General features: G+C 35.2%; 1 protein-coding gene across 1 annotated transcript in view; it reads right to left on the bottom strand.

The window, feature by feature from the left end:
- The window catches only part of CDH12 (cadherin 12), a 417,439-nt gene that overhangs the window by 149,616 nt on the left and 247,202 nt on the right, over nt 1–20,621 (bottom strand). The window contains exon 3 of the mRNA XM_005422574.3: nt 6,423–6,838. Coding sequence (XP_005422631.1) covers nt 6,423–6,653 — 231 coding nt within the window. The 5' untranslated portion in view covers nt 6,654–6,838. The remainder of the gene's footprint in view (nt 1–6,422; nt 6,839–20,621) is intronic.

Below are 20,621 nucleotides of genomic sequence, written 5' to 3' on the forward strand. Positions count from 1 at the left end.
TTTGAGGCATTATAGTATCTTCTTTTTTTAAAACACCTCACATGTCACAGTAATCATAAATCTTATTCAATTTCTGAACCTACTCATTATTTTGGTTTACACATAATTAGCCAGATACAGGAATGGCTCCAGGTATTTAATACTTTCCCACATTTTGCTGTCTGGCAAATGCTATTTAATTTATTACTTGGCATTCTGATTATTTTCCAGAAAGAAGGTCTCATGATCCCAGCTGAGTTTTAATTGATGGTCTAATGTTTCACTACTTATAAATTCAGCTTGCGTTGCTGACATACAGAATACATGCCCATGTCTGATCTGACTATCAACAACAATATGTCTACCAGGTGAGTCAGAAATTCTCAGCCAAACTCCATATTTAGATTTAAAAAAAAATGTAAAATTTTCAAATTTTCTTGGATTAAAGGAGGAGACAATGTTTGATTTGTCTGTTCTCCTCAAGTCCTTTGAAGAATTTCTAAATATTTTTAAAAGTATCTTTTCCCATATTTCCCTGTTTAAATAAACCTCCTGCCCAGATGAAGCCATTTATACAGAAGCATTCCAAATAAAACTACAATATGTGTAAGATTTTTCTTTAACAGATTCATTTCTATAAGCTCATTTGTATTTCTCCACCTGTGTTGGCAACAGAAATTTCAGACATGCAAGCATCATTAGCACCCTACACTCAGCTGTGTTGGGTCTTGTGAGATTCATTCATTCTAACAGGACCATTTTCACAGGCTCTGAATCTTCTACAGTGATCACTGAATCCTTGCATAATACAGCAATTTCAGTCTCTGACCTCCTTAGCTGTTCAGAACAATAACCTCAACCTTTTACATCCTCTAAAATGTGGGTGACAGCTCAAGAAATTCATCTTTCCTTTTTATTTTGATGTCTCCTTGTCCTGAGCTCACTCTTTTTCCTCTCTCACGCAATCAGTGAAAACATAGTCCGTCTCTTTTTTTTTCCCTAGCTCCAAATACCTCATATAATTTTCGTCAATGTAAGGACCACAGGAAAGAGATCTTACTACTACCACGCTCCTAATTTACCTGCTATGAGCTACCTAAGCAAATCAATAAACAAAGTGAAGCCACTAGATCAATAATAAACATTCTGTTGCAAGTTGTTCATCTCTGCTGCATGTCTTTGTACACCTTGTAAAAAGTTAGCTTTCAGGAGTAAACATTAAATGCAAGTCTGGCTCACTCATGGGGGTTTTGTGTTTCCATGGTTCCATTTCCTTCTCACACTTTCATGCACAACTGTCAAAATTACTTTGTGTCTCACATACTCTATGCAATATACAGGATGCAAAGCTTTTAAAGTCATCACTTTTTTTCACCAGACAGACATAAGTGGGAGAGACAAAGGTCTCAGCTCAATACAGCAAGAAAAGAAATACAGAATTCTGATACCACTTCGGATTCCTGTTACACTTTTTTACCATTTATTTTCTCCTTATCAATTTCCTTGTCTATAATAAATTGTGACAGTGCTTTTACTTGAGTATGTGCACGGCATAATCTCCATAAACCAATTTAGTAAGCCAGGTTAATGTGATCATGCCTGATTGCTCTTTAAATTACTATCTAAAGACCATTAGGGCCCAACAAGATTTCACTTTGATGTCAGCAGACAGAGGTGAGTATATGTTCGATGTACTGAACAAGCTCATTCTTATACATAGGATATCTTTCATATTAAAATCATACAGAATGAGTAATTCTGGTGTCCTGCATCATGGGAGTCAATTAATACATTACTAGCAGCATTCCCTGAAACAATTTTCATCTCCTTGATGATGGCACTGTGCAAATGTCTAATGGAAATAATACACAGCTATAATATTGTTACTTCAGTTGTGGGAATGGAATCTGATAAATTACAAAAAACGTTTTGACAACTTTAAATGAAATATTATTACCATATTACTAGAAATCTAGTGGAAATACAATTTAAAAAATATGAGTTTAATCAGGGTATATTTATGAATAGATTTAAGTGGGTTTTTTTCCCTTCAAAGGGCAGTAGCTTTCCAATTCACTGCATGTATTTCTTTTCCTTAAATTTTAGCTTTTCTTGCAAGTTAACTCAGTGCTTATGAATAATGCCAAAATGATAGCCACTGCTCTGTAAAATTGTTTGTCTGAACAGATTCGAAAAAAGCAGTGCATAATTTCCTTTACAGACTGCCTTGTCATACTGACGCTCACCCAGGAGGGAAAATAACTGTAAAAAGATAGCATGTATTCAGAAGTACATGTTGATTTAAGCCTAATGGAAGGTAGTCGACATTAATTCCATCATATTAAAAATTATCCATTAAAAAGTGCATCAATTAATTCTATGTTCATATTTCAGATGCAGAAGATAAATGATAAGGTTTTGAAAAAGCATGCTGTTCTAGTCATAGATATAGAGCTCTGCTTCCTCCAAATCAGCACTCTTTCTGCCTTGATATATGGGCAAACCTCTGAAGATGATGAGGCTTTCTCACGATAGAGTTAGATGAAAATTACCATATTGTTACATTACCCTGTACTGCCATAGAACAGTCGTGAGTATTAAATTTTTCAGCATCCTTTTCTTAACAAAAAATATCTGTAGTAGTTTGTGTGGGAGCATGCATTAATTTGACAGAGGTTTAAACAACAAACTTGTAAAACATAGGTTATTAATTGGCAGAAAAATATCTGGTAAGCTGAGGTGCTGGGATTTTTGTTGGGGTTTTTTTGTTGTTTGTTTGGCTGAGGGCTTTTGGGCTTTTTTGGTTTTCTTTTTGTTTCTTTGTTTTTTGTTTGTTGGATTTTTTTTTAAATTTTTTTTAAATTTTTGCTACACTGGAAAATAGACAAGAAATGTCCACTACACTGAAGAGGACTTTGCAATCTTTTCCTATGCACCCAGTCTGCATCCAGTACAAGCTACCATATGCCTGTCTCTGCAAACTTCAGGACAGACAGAAAAAAAATTCTCACTAAAAGCAATTGTGCAGGTGTGCAATACAAGAAAGATAAGATGCATTTACACACTAGGAATGCAAAGACATATAAAGGGAAAATACAGCATGCAGCATAACCAAAACCTTTGCTAGTATTGTCTTGACCATGTTCTCTTGAACTGTCAGTTTATTTTGATGCCTCTGCATTTCACTGTTGAAACACAGCAATAAAAAGATTATGGACATATTTGTAGTGCTGGTGGGGTTGCACCCCCCTTCAGCTATCCTTGCATAAGGGCAATTAAAACTGTGCTGCCTTGTTTGTGGGTATAAACTGTGTTGGAACTTGTTTATGCTTGACGACTTGATCCTCTGATGATTTCTGTCACCACTCTCTGAGACCTGTGTTTTTGCACAAAAAAAAGGCATGGACTTTTTGTCTTCATCCACACGCGCTGTTTTTGCCTGCCTTTCTGGAGTTTTCAAGTACCAGGGAAACAAGTAAAGCACTGCAAAGTAAATGAGCAAGCCATATTTTGCTCTCAGCACCCTGTCCATCTTCATGGGTCGCATGGTAATATCATACATTAATTATATTTTTTAGACTGGATCTGCTTAATGAACATTGAGCAAAGAGGGTTATCTTCTGTTATCAATCTGATGGATTTTTATTCTTCTACACGAGCAGATTCCCAAACTTTAATAAACAGGTTAAATGCTTTTAATGTGTAAGCTTCAACCACTATTTCGAAATCACCACCTGTAAGCTAGACTTATCCCCATCAGTTTGTAAACTGTATTTTGATTTGCAGCCTGACATTCCTCAAGATAAGTTGTCTAAAAACAGACATGGAAGGAATTATATGCACTGGCTGATAACAGAAGACATTATTTCTGTAAATCTGTGCTCTCTTACAAAAGGTATGCAATATTAGCTAGCCACCCTCAACTGTTTAGTGAAACTGTCAGCTGATTTAATAGATACATTAAAATCCTATTTATAAATTACTGTGACATTATTAGTGCAGTAGTTCTATAACAAGTAATATAAATGTCTATGCACAGGTGTCCCAATATCATGGCTAGAAGAAGATAAAACCCTTGTGATTTCAGGTCACATGAAATATCCTACACTTTATAATATACTTATTACTACTTTAAAATATATAACAGAAACATTATAAAAATAATTAATTTGAAAATAAATGCTATTGGAATAAACATGTAATTTTGCTGAATCATTTGATTCTGCAGATTAAGTTCTGCAATCAATCCAGAACTCAACTGCATTTAACATAAAATTTTTATGTGATTTAAAAAAATTGCATGTGATCTAAAGATACTGATTAGCTACTGTTGGATATATTTTAGTATGCTGACAATGGTTTGAATTTATATGAAGCTTGGCTTTTGCTATCTAAAAGCACAATTTCTCTAAGCAACTTCTCTCTTTCAGTGTTATACCTGCATTGAGAGCTTTGTAGAAAATAAGAGAAAAACACCAACATCTCCATCTAGGTTTTGTTTGTTTGTGTTCTGGATTTTTGCAAGAGATTCAGAAAAGATGACCTACAAAGACTGGCAGGGTTTGTTGTGTTTTTTTCAGATATAGTAAAGCAAATAGTTAATATTTGCTTTACTATAAAACAAGTTGTGATAAACATCAAAATAAACATTGTTGAAGGAAGTTATTACCTAGAATTAATTGCTCTATTGTAGAAGGAGGTGTTTTGACATAAAAAAGGGGTTTGACTTTTTTACTTTCCTTGTACTTGAAAAGTGTTGCACAATTTGTAACAGTTCAAAAAAGTCTTAAGAGGTAAAAATATTCCAGGTAAATCTGTAGTAAGTGTTAGTCTTAATGAAAATATTCCATTAGTTCTAAAGTTGCTCATAAACGTAATGCCAGTGGAGCAAAAACAGGACAAAGGAAGAAGCTGGTTCATCAGTACATTGATAATAGTCAATTTTGTGCAAAATATAGATTTTTTTGGCAGTTTAGAACTGACCCTAAATGACTACCAAGAAAAACTTACACAAAGGACTAAAGACTAAAGAAAATATAGTGATGCATCAGTAAAATCTGTCTTTTGACATTAAAGGCACAGCAATCACATTGCCTGTGACACAGTACCAAATGTGATGAGAGTCCTTGTTGGCATTTTCAGCAAGGTGCCAGAACAAAGGTATGTCTTAGAGAAAGTGTAACTTGTGCCAATTGGATATCACAAATATGGTTTTTTCCATTATGTGGTCCCCCTTTCTTCAGACTTACAGCAAGCTCATTGTATTAACTTTGTGATACAAACACACTGCTTTGCAAATTTCTTTGACCAATACATTTTAGGGCTTAACAGAAATGTCTTCATGTGCAATATCCAAGTACATTTTTGGCTGCTGTGTTAAATAATATTGTGTTTTATTTATACATCATCAGAATAGTTTTCTGGAAGAGTAGGAGGAAAAGGTAATTTTCTGTTGATTTATTTATATTTAGGAAAAAAAAGATTTTCCACATGTACACTAAAAAAAAAAAAGTTCACAATGGTATTAAAATAAAAACTGAAACATGGTGACTAATTTTTACAGTAGGTGAATGTGAAACCTTGCTGTCTAGGGAAGTAGCATTTAGGGACTCAGGAAAGAAATTCCTGACTTGTTATTTTCACTGAGTAAAGTCCTTTATTTAAGCTAAAAATTATACACGGCATCCAATTATACACTCTGCTAAGATTTTCTTCAGGTGTCCTTTTCAGCTTTCCTATCTGAAAACTCTATTGTTTAAATTCACCACCCCCCCACACCCCTCAAACAGTTTTCTGTCAATTACTTTCACCCTCTTACAGAAACAGTGGATATATAATGAGAGAGGGAATTGCAAGAATTCTCTGCAGGTATGATTGTGCATGTCTACACACAGTATAAAAGCTGTAGTGCAGGACTTTGAATTATGAAGCAATAAAACATATTAGAAATACTTGAAAACAATCTGAACAACCAGAAATAAAATTAAATGGTTCTGAGACATAAGACAACAGACCAAAAAGGATGCATCTTCATTAGCTGAAAATGGACTAAGAATAATTGCTCATTATGGGCTTGAGATTTAAAGTTTATATCTTATCTCTTGATATCAGAAAAATGTTGCTAAAATCAAATATGCTCGCACAGTATTTTCAATTAAAATTAGTTGTGAAACACAGACTTATATCAGAATTCTCTTATTTTGTTTTTGCTTTAATTATTGTTGTTACTGTTGTATTTGTTTAATATGAAAAGCAAGAATAGGGAAATAAACATACAAAGACAGAAAGTATATAGTGACTACAGGAAAGGCTGGAAGGTAAAAGCAATGAGCAGAGGGAACTACTGCCAGTAGATTTGTCCCACCAGAAACAGGTAAACATTTATAATACATTATACTACTTCTCTGTATCATTTGAACTTTTATAGAAATAGTAAAAATTACCTTTCCCACATACTGAGGTTCAGAGCCCATGTACTCCTCCAGCACAAAAAATTGATTCCACACCCAGCCTCGTTTGACTCGCTGGGCAGATGATCTCCTGCCTGGCACTGGGACAACATTTTCTCTTGACTGTGCTTCTAAAATCTCTTGTGCTTGTGGATGCAGTGGCGTTAGGAGACCTCCATCGAACAGGACCCAGAGAAGCAGGGATAAGCAGTTCCTTGTGTGCATTGGCAATGGCTTCCCTACCACAAGTAATAAAAACTCCAGCACTTAATGCCGAGCACAGGAATCCAGGTTTGAGGTGTCTGTGGCCTTCACCACTTAGCTTCTGATTTTATTGCAGAAATGCTAATGCAGGCATTAATCCTTCTGATGACAAGGTATTTGCCGCAATAAATTCCATCTATAGGGACCTATAAAAGAGATTTACATGCAACATCAAATTACATAGGATTACACTGAAGCATTCATCAAAATTCTCACACCTAGTTAGTTTCTAGAGACAGAGAAAAATATTAAGAATCACAGTTTAAAAGAGATTGCTATTTTCATTGTGGCACTGAGCTGCTCTAGAACATTGTTTACTTATTACCTCATTCTTCCTCTGCTTAACATTACCTTTGTGTCTGTCTGAGACAGGGCTGTAGCATTTGTTTTAGGATCAGTTATGAAACAGTTTCCCATCAGTGATATCAAAAATGTTTACTCTTTTTTTTTTAGCTTTACTCAAATTTTACTCAAAAATCTTTTACTCAAGAAAGATTTACAAACAAAATACTGAAGAACAGGGGGATCCATTCTTTCGCCCTACTGTCCAGAGCAAGAACTTTTGATCACTTTCTCTGCCACAAAAGCCTCTTCAAGTCTTCTCTACAGTGTGCTGGTTGCCAGGTATAAAAAAAAAATAATAATTGCCTGTAGGACTTAAGATAGATGGATTTTACATTTTAAAAACAAAATACAATTTATAGCACTATGGAATTCACCACTTTGTTAGAGTCATATTGTGTCATTGATTTTTAGCTTAGGTTTCTAGGAAATCAATAGAGTTCTGCTTAAAAAGCAATGACATTATATGGACCTCAAAAAAGAAGAGTAATAAATTACTTAACCATATATATTTTTCCTTTTTACATACTGAAAAAGGTTGTATTTCCCTTATGAATAATATTATTACTATCCATAACAATAAATAGCATAGAAATTCTTATTTGTTGGGTACATGCTGAAGTATTTAAATAGAAAGGATTTATAATCAGGAGCCTGGGAATCTTAAAAAAGAAAACAAAACACCCTAGAAGAATAACTGTCCTTCCTATGCTAAATTTAGGGTGAGATTTTCTGTTCTGATTTGAAAGGCTATGTTTTAGGTCTTAGTAAAAAAGAAAGTAAAAAAACCTGGTGAAAAGTATCTACTGAGTGTTTTAATTCTACCTCCAGAAAGGATAAAAGATGAAGAAAGAACTCCCATCTGCTCAGAATCCTTTAAAAGAAGTTTTTCTAAGTTATGTTCAAAACATTTCGATGTTTTTCATCTACAGCAAAATAATCTTTTTGTGCAATGAGTAAGAACTTCTTACTTGCACAATCATTTGCAGTCTATGGATTTTATTCCAGCAAAGAAACCTTAAGACATGACCCAACCACAACAGAGATCTGCATTCAATATATTTTGTATGAATTTTTTTTTTACTGAACAGTTCAGATGTGGTTTTCTGCTTCTCTTTTTAATGTATTCAGTGGTATATAACATCACATTCAGACTGTGTTCATCCATAATTCTGTTCCAAGATTTCCAAACTTTTTTGCCTCTCCTGATCCATGGTTGCAGAGTGCATGCCTCGTTTTTATGGCAAAATCATAGTAATCATGAAACATAGCAAAAAATAAAACCAATCAACTCAACATATCCTTTTGAATTGCCCAGACATTGATGGGAGGTGGAAAAAAATATATTAAAAAAGGGGTGGGATAGTCTGCACTGCTTCAGAAATGCCAAAATCATGTTGTAGTCAATTTAATTGCCATACCACTTCTCTTTGCTCAGAAGACTCTGCACATTGCAGTTCTCCCAGCAGAGCTCTGCCTCCGGCCATGTCTGTCAGTCAGGGAGCTTTTAAAATGTTATACAGCACCAAAAGTAATGCAAAGAGATTGAAAGACTTCAATGAAAGGAGAGCAATTCCCCCTCGGCTGGAAGGTTAGTAACCAAGTGCAAGACACAGAGCACTTTAACCTCTTCTCCATTGGTATCCCAGACAGCCTCCCAGAATGCCTACTGCAGAGTCAGGAAAGAGCAATGCCAGTGCTTGCTTCATTTCCTACAGCTTCAAAAAGATGATGAATGGGAGGGTCAGAGAAAAAATGGGAGGCTAATGGATGTTGCAGTGAAAAAATTGTAGCACATATGCCCTCATCAGTTGTGAAAGAGTTCAACGTGAAGAATTTCTTTCAATTTTTCTTTTTTTTTTCTTTTTTTTTCCTTTTATTTTTTAATTTAAACCTCAGCAAGGCAAATAATTGAAATTCTCATACTTTGGCACTTGAAAGACTCACTCCATCTTGCTGTTCTGTGACATTTGTGCCGTAGGAAACTGAGGCCGAAGGTTCTCCCCCAGTAGCTTCTTCTTCCCCATAATTTCATTGCTGGCTTTGCAGAAGGCTTTGTCTGATAGAATATATTTTATAGCACCATTGGAACTTGTACAGGAATTCAAAGGCTAATATATATGTCTTTTTCTTTTAGTCTGTGCTTATTGTTTTGCATTTTCTTTTTAAGCTATGTCAACACCTGTCTTAGTGCTTTTATATTGTCAAATACTCATTGGTCTCTTATGTACCTTTGATCAAAAAACTCCTAAGACAACTAGGAGGCAAGGATTTAAAAATCTGCTCAGAACAATTAACCATCAGGAAGACACTATATTTCTTAAATTTTAGGGTCTTATTTCCAGTGATGTTCATAAAGAAATACTTATCCAGTGAGATAGTTGTGAAAAGACACGCACCCTCATTGCATCTCTTTCCTATATATTACCGAAGTACAGATGGTCAGATTTTTCTTAGATCTTGGGGTTTTTTCAATATTAGCTGTTGCTACTTATTTCTTCAAACTATCTTGTAAGAATTTAAGTACCATTATGCATGATCTAATTAACCCATAAAGAGAGATACAAAGGGATACCTGTATGAATTTAGCCCCATATATGTTTTTATAGCCTGTGATTACATTTATTCATTTCCCTAGTTTGACAAAGGGAAGTGAATGACCCAACAGCTAGCATGGAAAGCCCGTTCATACACAATTATTAAGAAATCTTGATAATATTTACTGTGCCCCCCAAACTGCAGACTTAGAAACTCATTAAATGCAAATGATGAATAGAACATCACTAGTAAAATTATTTATTGGGAATAACAAAACACAGTATAAATGGTGCTCCTGCAAGAATTTTGATTCTGACCTGGACTATACTGTCATAAATCTAAAGAGCCTGAGCAAAGAAATGCTTTTGGAATACAAAACTGATGCATGCCATTGCTGCTGCAACAGCCCTTTATCACTGGTACTGCAGACACAAATCACCTCACCACGCTTGGCAAAGGTTATCCCTTGCAGAGAGAACAGCCATAGATCCTCTGCAATCACTAGTATGCACATAAGGACTCATGTAGAGAAGTATTTGAAAAGAAACTTTAAATGATCTTTGATCTAGTCCTGGTTTAATCCCAGCCAGCAACTCAGCCCCACCCAGTGGCTCACTCACTCATGCCCAGTGAAGAAAAGAATCAAAAAGATAAAAGTGAGGATACTCATGGGTTGAACTAAAGACAGTTTGATAGATAAAGCAAAAGCTGCTAATGCAAGAAAAGGAAATAAGCTCATTTGCTCCCTTCCCATTAGCAGGCAGATTTTCAGTCATCCTCAGGAAAGCAGAGCTCCATAATACATAGTGGTATCAGCTCCATAATACATAGCAGCGTCTTGGGAAGACAAATACCACCACTTCAAACATTCCACCTTTTCTTCTTCTTCTCCCCTGCCGCCAAGCTCTATATGCTGTCCGTGATGCCATATGATCTGGAATATTCCTTTAGTCAGCTTGGATCAGCTGTCCTGGCTGTCTCCCCTCCCGACTTCTTGTGCACCCACAGCCTCTTCACTGGTGAGCTGGGGTGAGGTGCAGAAAAGGCTGTGACTACATAAGCAGGGCTCAACAATGGCTAAAACATCCCCACACTATACTATCTACACTGTTTTCAGGGAAATTCAGAACACATCCCCATACTGGCTACTACCAAAAAAATTAATTCTATCCCAGCCAAATCCAGTGCAGACCTGTATGATGTGTCTACTTGGATCAGACCACAGATGCACTGCTGTCACATGCAGACAAGCAGGAAACACTAAAGCCCCATGATGCACTCAAAACTGTCATCAGTCCAGCAAGGCTGGTAATTGAACCTCCCTGAATGGAGGCAAATTGCTTGCTGACAAAGTATCCATTATGCACTGATGGTGGGAACATTCTGCAGCCACCTTTACCATAAATCTATCAGCACAGAGAATGCTTTAGCTCATGTGAAATAAGAGCTAATGTAGAGCAACCATCTTCCTATGCATAAAGAGGTTTGAAAAAGCTTGGTGATACTGTAAAATGGTTGAACATGCCAGCAGGAAAGTCAGATAATATCTACAACTATGGATATGCTGTAATAGCCGACCATGTAATTTGGTTTCTCTGCAATATCTTGCAATAAGAAAATAAAACAGCAGGAAAAAACAAGCCCATGGTTTAGGTATCTATTACAATTAGCTGCTAAAGTATTTGAGATATATCTTCTGGTTAAAGAATAGGTAAAAGGATATGGTAAACCTTTCTCTGAGTTTAGACAAATCAGTTGGGTGGATATCCTCAAAGTTATTTAATTAAAGAAAATTAGACTAGATTAGACTCTAAATTAACATATTTCTTTGCGAGTTTGACTTTCCTGAGCTTTGTAAATGAAAGTAATTCTTCCTTTTTCAACCTGGTGTTTTTAGTTAGTGTGGGAACAACTTGGTAATATCAAAAGAGGGGTTAGGAAGGAGATTACAAGTAAACAGATTAAAAGCCACAAACTAGAAAAGACTTTAATTCTCAATCTGCACATTCTACAAGTCAGAAAATTTTTAACAGGTTAAGCAGGTCCCACCTCTGCAGCTACTGTAACAACTTGGCAAGAATAACATCTGGAATCCATGCCAGGTAACTGTCATGGGGAAAACATAATATCAGTGTTTCTACATGCTGGAGTCTTAACATCATCCAAACCACTTATTCCTTTACCTCCCTTTGTGTGAGATTCAATAAACTGTATAAACTGTCCTAGTTTAACATCTGTCAGCAACCAAGCATCACTCAGCTGCTCACTCATTCCCTCAGCCAGGAGGATGGGGGCAAGAGAACTGGAAGAATAAAAGTGGGAAAACTTGTGTGTTCAGATAAGAACAGTTTAATAACTGAAATATAATTAAAATATTAATAATATTAATAACAATAATAATAATATTGCTATGAAAAGTAAAATAACTGAGTGAGAGAAGTAAACCCCAATAAATACAAATGAAAATAATTGGGCACCACCAGTGAATCAATGCCCAGCCAGTCCCCAAGCAGCAACTCCCAACTTTCCCCCTATATTATTGCTGTGCATGACTCCATATGTTATGGAACATTTATTTGGTCCTTTGGGATCAGCTGTCCTGGCTGTGTCCCCTCCCAGATTCTTGTGCTTGTGTGCTGGCGGGTTGGTGTGAGAAACAGAAAAGGCCTTTACTCTGTGTGAGCACAGATCAGTGATCAATAAAGCATCCCTATGTTATCAATGCTGTTTCCAGCAAAAATCCAAAACCACTGCCCCATACCAGCAACTGTGAAGAGAATTAACTCTGTCCCAGCCAAAAACAGGACAGAAGCCTAGGCTGGCTCTCTGGCTGTTTAGATTGAATCCTCACAAGGCTGAAAATGTGAATCTCAGTCCCATTACTTCAGAGGTTGTTTATATGAAGTTGCTGATTAAGAGAGGGAAGAGAAACCAAAATCACCTAAGCTATTTCCAAATATTCTGTAGATATGTGATAAGAGCATTCTGATTGAATGTGAGAAATATATGCAGAAAATACACATATGGTATCTTAATCTTGGTATTTCTGGAAGATGTATGTCATCATATGGACAAGAACTATACTCTGTAGACTACTACACAACAAATAGATGTAAGCATTTCCCCTTCAATAAAGTAATTTTAGCTCTCTTTTGTTAAATTCTATTACAAAAGCCTCCAAAACCTACTATTTAATGTCAAATATTTTGCTTATTATAAACTTACTAATAATTATTATAAACTTACTAATATTCTTGGCAAGAATAATATCAGTTTGGTTAAGGCTATAATTTTTGGATTTGATTGCCAAAGCCACTTTCTCTCCCTATTCGACTGTCCTGTGGAGAGATGTATTTTGTATACTAGTTAAGAGATCAATTCTGATGATAGTTGTGCCTACAGAGTAACATCATCTATGAATCTGGACTACTCTATTGAGTTTTAACTGGTATAAAACCAAAGTGAGATGAGACTGAAGTCCTCCACCTTTAAGTGTGATTGTCCTTGTAAGCACATTCATAGGAAGGTTGCCACAAAGATATATTACAACACAAAAAATATGTGATATATTCTATCAATGCCCAGTAAACACATTTATGAAATATCTAACATTGGAGAGCAGTCTAATTATATCTGGCATTTCTAAGCCTTACAATAATAAAATTATTCTAGCTTCACAGATATGCTTTAATAATTGCCTTTCTAGTACATAAAAAAGTGATGACTTTAGGGAGTTTGGTAACATAACAAAATCAAATGCTACATACTTCCAAAAACTGTGTAGCTTTACAATGCTGAGGCTTATAGAAAAACTGATGAAGAAATGCAATGCAAAAACATTCTGAGTGCAAAATAATTAACAGGTTCCTCATGACACTATTTATACACATTGTGTCAGTTTTTTCATTATTAGTAATACTTACAGGACATCATTTATGACTGAGCCATCATCCTCTACAGGGAAATTGTTACTTTTAATTCACAAACATGCAGAAGAATATGAGGGAAATAATTGTTAAAAAAAGGACTGGAACTTTCATTATAAAATCTAAATACATCAGTAAATGCACAAGTCTCCATGGCTCATTGAACTTTTGAAAGTTAACTCAGGTAAAATGAAATTTCATTTCACTCCTGGTTAATAATGTATATTTTGCTGAGATTCAAATTCAGGACAGTACTACTCTATAAATGCAAAATGCAACTCTACAGTTTAGTTATCAGCTAAAAGAAAGAAACAAACTGTTTCCAAAAAGAACAAAGTTTCCTTTACAAATATGGTCAGATGATGAAGCAGTGTCATCAATTTTCTTTTTATTCTGTCTTGCGGCATGTTTGACTCAGAAAAGTCCTGTGGTCAATCTATACCTACTTTGTCAATGATCTAGGATCTTTATTTCTGATAAATTACAAACATTTTCATTTCTGCTAGGAATCTGTCAATGTCAATGCTAAAGCATGAACAATCAGGAAACAATCCTCCATTCTACTGTCATTCTACACTTTTTGAATAAATATATGAGATGCGGGAAAGGAGGGAAAGGAAAATAAATCAGAATATTTCAACATATTAGCAATACATGTAAACCAATAATTGACAAATCTGAGGCTGCAGCTCAAATATAGTTATAATTTTGTATGTAACATGAGATATTGAAATGCATGAGAGCATATTTTCATGTACTCTTTAACATTATTTTCTTAATCCTTGGGATTTTTCTGTTTTTCTGAACCTGTCAAAAATTCTGTCAGATTGCAAATACACTTTAGTTAAGATCTCATTATTAAAAGATTTTCTGCTATTGGTCAGAACCTGGTTATAAGAAATTTGAAACTATTTATTATAGTTTCTGGTGTCAGAAGGACAAAAAAATACATTAAATTACAAAACTAACTCAAAGCTAGAAACTTTCAAGTGAGATCTTGCAGGCATTGTTCGTCTATGGTGTATATGGTGGTGCAATTCTTGCTTAATATCAACTTGGTGTATAACCTTAGACATTATAATTGAAAATATGGGTCTCCTCTTGCCATTATTGCAACTTCTACAAAGTAGATTTAAATGTCCTTGTCTCCATCAACATAATATTAAAAGGTGTTTAATTCCCAATATTCCTTTCTGTAGTAGATTATGGAAATCCATAGTCCAACTTTTAAACTTTCAGTCTTCTGAAAGGTTAATAGAATTGTTCTAACAGCACTGAATTTTACAATTTCAGAGGACGATACCATCCTCAGGAAAACAGGACAGACGGCAGTTGTGCCCAACAGGTTTCTAGCCATTAATCTTGTGAATTTTAACAGGTAGTCCCAGACACAACAGGAGTGAGAGATAACCCATCAATTTTCTGAGCTGTGAGAAAATCAGCTCAGACCTCTCAGTATTCTGGAGTCGCCTACTTTATTCTGGGCTTTCTCCAATACTCAATTAAAAAAAACTCTTACGCTTGGTAATTTATCTCTTTTCACAATTCATTTTGGTTCGTTTTCACCCTAGCTATATTTACTGGTAAGACTATGACTCTTTTCTGGTCATCAATGAACTAAAAAAACCAAACAAAACCAAAACCAAAACCTTCATGGATTTAAGAATATCAGAAATAGTAATGCTAGTGCTTCTATTTTGATTCTTTAAAAGTTTCTTTGTTTTGCCCAGCATTACTGCATAGGAATATAAGGTCATTAGAGCAACTAAGGCAGGCTCTAGTTTGATGGGCAACAGATACTCTAACTAGAGAGTACAGCTATCTATAAATAACTTCAGCCAAAGTAATCCTCATTTGTATTTTGTTTTTCAAAACTGGATTTGCTTCATGAAGACTCACCAAGTATCAAAGCTGTGTGTGAATAGCTGTGTCTCTCGTCAAGAAACCTTTCACTCAAGTAAAACCCTCTACTTGCCAGTCAATGTGGAAGTGCTCCCAAACTAAGTCAGTGATTAAATTCAGAGATGCTAACTAAAAGCAGCCAGGAGACATTTTGTATACAATTTCTAAAAGAAGATTAGATAATATTTGTGCCTCACTTTCATCTGTATAAATCCTCGTGTCTCTTGTGTACGATTGCTCATTTCCCAAATTCAAGAGTAATGAATTGAGTAATTTTGTAACAGGTGCCTTCTGTGAATTTCAGCAATTACAACCAAGCACAAAAAATAGATGAGGTGGTGCACAAGGAAATAAAGTGACACTCACTACTGCAGCTCTGTCTTGTCTAGAGAAATAAATGCAAACCTTATTAATGAAACTTAGAATAGAAACCATTTCATCTTACTATGTTTCACCCTTAACACCCTGTTTTGAATGACTTCAATAACTAAATGAGTATTAATTAAAACAAAGCACATATTTTCATAAACTATTACAGTCAACATCCTCATTCTTTAGAAAAGGCAGTGGTTACTGTTTCTTTTCTGTTTGCAACTTAAGCAAGGTTTTTCCTTTATTTTGGTCTGAGCTCCTTCCATGGTACAGTAAAAATGCAACTGTATAGTGGCTCGGTGGTTTATGATTTATGTAACTTACCTCAAGACATGTAATGAGCAGCTTGTTTATTGCATATATTGCATATTTTATTTTTTTATAATAAAAATAAATTTGTCTAGTTATTTCAGTCTGCAAAACTGTGGTTTAGATAGGAAATCGATAATGTCTTTTTAAGGTTAAGCTCAGTGAAATGAAGTGCTGAAATGGTCCTGATGAAATGACACCTCAGCTGAACTCAGAAAGAACAGCATTATGGCAAGAGGATAATGTCATACCTGCAGTATTATAGATTGCAGCCAATCAATCAGACATTGTAATCGCTAAGGGCACTGTCCTGTTGTACTAAAAAAATACCTTCAGGTCTCAAGGTAGAAAGATTGACACATTTAGTCTGGAGCAACCTAAATCAAATATTTCCCTAAGACTAGTGAATTAACCTTACTAGAGGACACAGCCCAGAGACACACGTTTTGTCCTGGTATAAATGGAGTACTGGGCCAAAGACTAAGTTGCAAGGAAGGCTACTAATTTGGTGGAAATAAAAAAGGTGTTTCCCTCCATGCAACCTCTGATCTGTGGTCAAGTGTGACCCACTGTGTGACTCCTCTAATTGCAGAATCACAGAAACACAGAAAGGTTGAGATTGAGGGAGACTTCTGGAGTTCATCTGGTCCAAATCCCCAGCTCAGACAGGGTCGGCTACAAGAAGCAGCTGTAGCTACATAGGCAAAACAAGTTCTTCTACAGATGGAGACTACACAACCCCACTGGGTGACCTGTTTCAAAGGCCTGGCCATTCTGCAAGTTTTTGATCCACCTCACTGTCCACCTAACTTCACCAGTTTCTCTATGAGATTGTTTTGCAGCCAATGTGAAAAGCTGTTTTAAAGACTACATTCACTACACTGCCCTTGCCCACCAAGCCAATTGCCTGATTATAGAAAGCTAGCAGGCTGGTTAAGCGTGATTTCTCCTTTGTAAATCCATACTGACTTCTCTCAGCTGCCTTCTTGTCCTTCATGTATTTGGAAATGGTCTCCAGGCATTAAAGGGCTTTATTATTTTCCTGAGGACCTAGGGGAAGTTGAGGCCTTAGGCCCTATGGATTTGTGTATATCCTGACTGCTGAAGTGCTCCCAAACTGGTCCTCCATCACTGAGAGCAAATCTTCTTTGGTATATACATTAGCAGCAGGTACTTCCTGTTTTCCTGGAATTTCAAAGCCTCAACCACAAGCACTATGATCAAGTCTCTTCTTGGAGATGGCTTTTGTTGTTTACACTAAGACAGTAAGTGAGCCAAAATAAGCTCTATTATTTTTCAAACCCTCTTCACTTCCCTCTAGGAAAGGAGCCTTTGAAAGTCCCAAGGACTTTTAGAGAAGATTATTGTTAATTTTTCATTTAAATTCCCAATTTCTTCCTTATAAATGAATGGGTCTATTATTATTATTATTATTATTATTATTATTATTATTATTATTATTATTATTATTATTATTTACTACATTTGTTAACATGGAAGCCCAAAATATAGGTCTATATAATGTGTTCCTAAATAAAGTATTCTGATTTTTCAGAAACAGTGTGGAATTCAAATGCCTGTTGAAACCCTTAAAATGCTTTCAAGAAACAAGTTACACTCTGTAATCTAAAGAATTGCAAGCAAATAGCAGTACACATGCAGATACTCAACACATATTGAATACACTAAATAAAAGTTATTTGAAAGAAAATATTTTAATGCAATGGACAAAAAGAGGAGTTCACCTATGACATCTAAAATATTTATACTGATTTTTTTTTGCATGAAGATCTAGATTTTAATGGTAAGGGGTCACACTTTAACATAAACATAATGAACAAAATTTTTGACTTTTTAATGAAAAAATCTTGATCAGTGACAGAACTTTTACCTGGAAAATTTTCATATATAAGTAGAGACAACTCAGTTTGCACAGAGAACTTTAAAAAATACATCTGAAAATTAATTTCTTTCTATCTCTAACACTTTACAAATTTGCTCTGTTTCCTATATTTCTCTAACAGAAATAGTAAAAGAAAATTCTCATCGTATTATGACAGATCGTTCAGATATATAAAGAGAATAATTAATTCTCTTTATAATAATTAATACCATAAGATCAAGTATTTGCTTTGCAGAGTTTTATAAGATATTAACAGCAATTGATGATATAAAAGACAGTAAAATCTTATTGATTATGCAAATTCCAACTGAAATGCTTTTATAACTTTACCTCACTTTCGGTAAAACTCTCTCTGATGTTAGAGCTTTTGAAATTCCTGGGAGAGTTTTATTCCCAGGAAGAGTCTTATTTTCCATTTCAAAAAGAACAAAACCAATTCTTTGGGTTTACCCCTTTTGATACACATACATATTTTTATATGGTGTGTGGCAATAAAGAGCATTTAAACCCAAACCCTGCAACTTGGAAATTGAATAAAATTTTACTTTATAGATTATATCAACCACTATTGGCTTTACTATTACTTTGTTTTTTCAGACAAAGCATAGTGCAACAAACTCCTATGACTGAGAATTTTCCATTGACTCACCACTTGCAACTCTTCTGTTTCTCATGATCTGCTAAACCACCAGATGTATTTCCACCTATTTACCTGCCAGTTCAGACCCAGAGACAGAATTTCAGGTGAGGAACAAAGAAAGAGAGAGACCAGACAGGAGCCCATCAGACACACCTCTTGTCTGATGTGTATGAAATAGAATCTCTTTTGAGCAATTCAAAACCTGGACTGGCACTAAAATCTCAAACTTGAGACCCTTAACTCTGTTTTGATATTGCTGAAGAAGGGGGCTATCCTTCTACTTTTGTTTGAGTAAATATCATGAGGTTACTACAGAATTTATTTGCATAATAATGGAAGGTGCAGAAACAATCTTATGTCCCCAAAGAAAACAAGAAGGAATAACAAGGTTCCAGGATTCAGGTTTGTCATTAGCACAGAATGGGCTACTAATTCTCTAAGATATATAACCCCCAAAACCATAAAGTACTATGCCTTCTGAAGGCTCTTCCTAGCTCAGTAAAAAAGGCTATAGTTCTCTGTTACCTGTGTTAGCCATCATTATGGTATTCAAGCATCACTAATTAAAATTAAATATTTAACTAGTTAGCATCTGCAGCAATAGTTGGCAGCCTGGCTGGGCAGCAGCACACAATCAGAGCAGAAAGAATTGTTGTGATTATTTCTTAATAAGGTAGCTAAAATGGTTCTCAGCTAATCAATGAAAAAGACTGACTTAGCCCTTGTTCAGAAACAAGCTGAATAATAGTTATGCAAATGAGAGTTTTCAGAAAGGTTACAGAGACTTTAATATTTTACTATTACTGAGAAATAATCACACTACAGTTATGTAAGAAAACCTGCAGATAAGGCGCAGGGAATTTCTAATTGCCCCCTAAATCCACAGATGAGTTTCAGCAAATGTGCAACATCCCAGTTGTCATACTGGCTCAGATTACAAAAATTAAGAACAAAATACTGCAGCAGCATTCCAGCATGTCAACACATCAATCAAGTCACCCCTTTATTGCTCACTAATTAATCACCTTCCCTATCTCACTCTCTTTGCTGGTGTTCTTTTTCTTCACCAATTTTAGAAACAGTATTTAGAAGAGAGCAAAGGGAAGAGAGAGGAGATGAGACTTTGGCATTAAAATGCAACAGCATGTTAAAACAAGGCATTGAGTTTGTAGTTAGACACATGAATTAAAGAGGTCTGCTTCAGAGGTCATGTGTGTCGAGTACTTTGAAAACTAGGGCAAGCTTTGGATAGATATTAGCATAAGGCACTATATATCCTTTCCTGATCAGTTTGTATAGGAAGTTGGATTATATGCCATGTTAAAACTCAATATTTGTTTGCTTGTGTGAGTAATGGAAAAAATTACAGCATCCTCAATGATTTAGTTCACGTGCTTCCTGTTGTGATCTCTGAAACAGAGAGACCAAACTGTTATCAAACTGATTTTGAAGAGAACTAGTTTTTTCAAGAATTTGCAGCAAATCTAAGACTTTGTCTTTCAGAGTTGATGTACCTTTCCACTTACGAAAGGCAACAAAGACTCATCTCCCACACATCCCTTTTGTTTTGCAAAGAATAAGCATTTAACCACTTAAAAAAATAAAAGAAGTAAATTTTTCTCAGAGCAAAGCCAAAATCAACTATTGCAATGTCTCTTATTGATTTTTTTTTCTTCTCCTAGGAAATCAAGGTAAAACTCTCAGGTCTCTAAGTTACTTCAACTTATTTCAAAAATAATATAATTTTCAGTCATTCTTATTATACCAAAACAAAGCTTTCATGACAACTACATTTGCTTTGGTCTCCAGGCCAAAAGATAAGGACAGCAAATAGCCTTTTATTTTGTATTCTATGCATATATTCTATGTGTATACATGCATAAATAGTAAGACACACAGAGACACGCTTATATATACCTAAGAAAAATGAAAGTTTATTCTTTACAGGTATGCCTAAGAGTGGTAAATTCTCAGAAAAACACCAAATATGTTTCCTG

Source organism: Geospiza fortis, unplaced genomic scaffold (assembly GCF_000277835.1).
Source record: "Geospiza fortis unplaced genomic scaffold, GeoFor_1.0 scaffold281, whole genome shotgun sequence".
Classification (NCBI taxonomy): Eukaryota; Metazoa; Chordata; class Aves; order Passeriformes; family Thraupidae; genus Geospiza; species Geospiza fortis.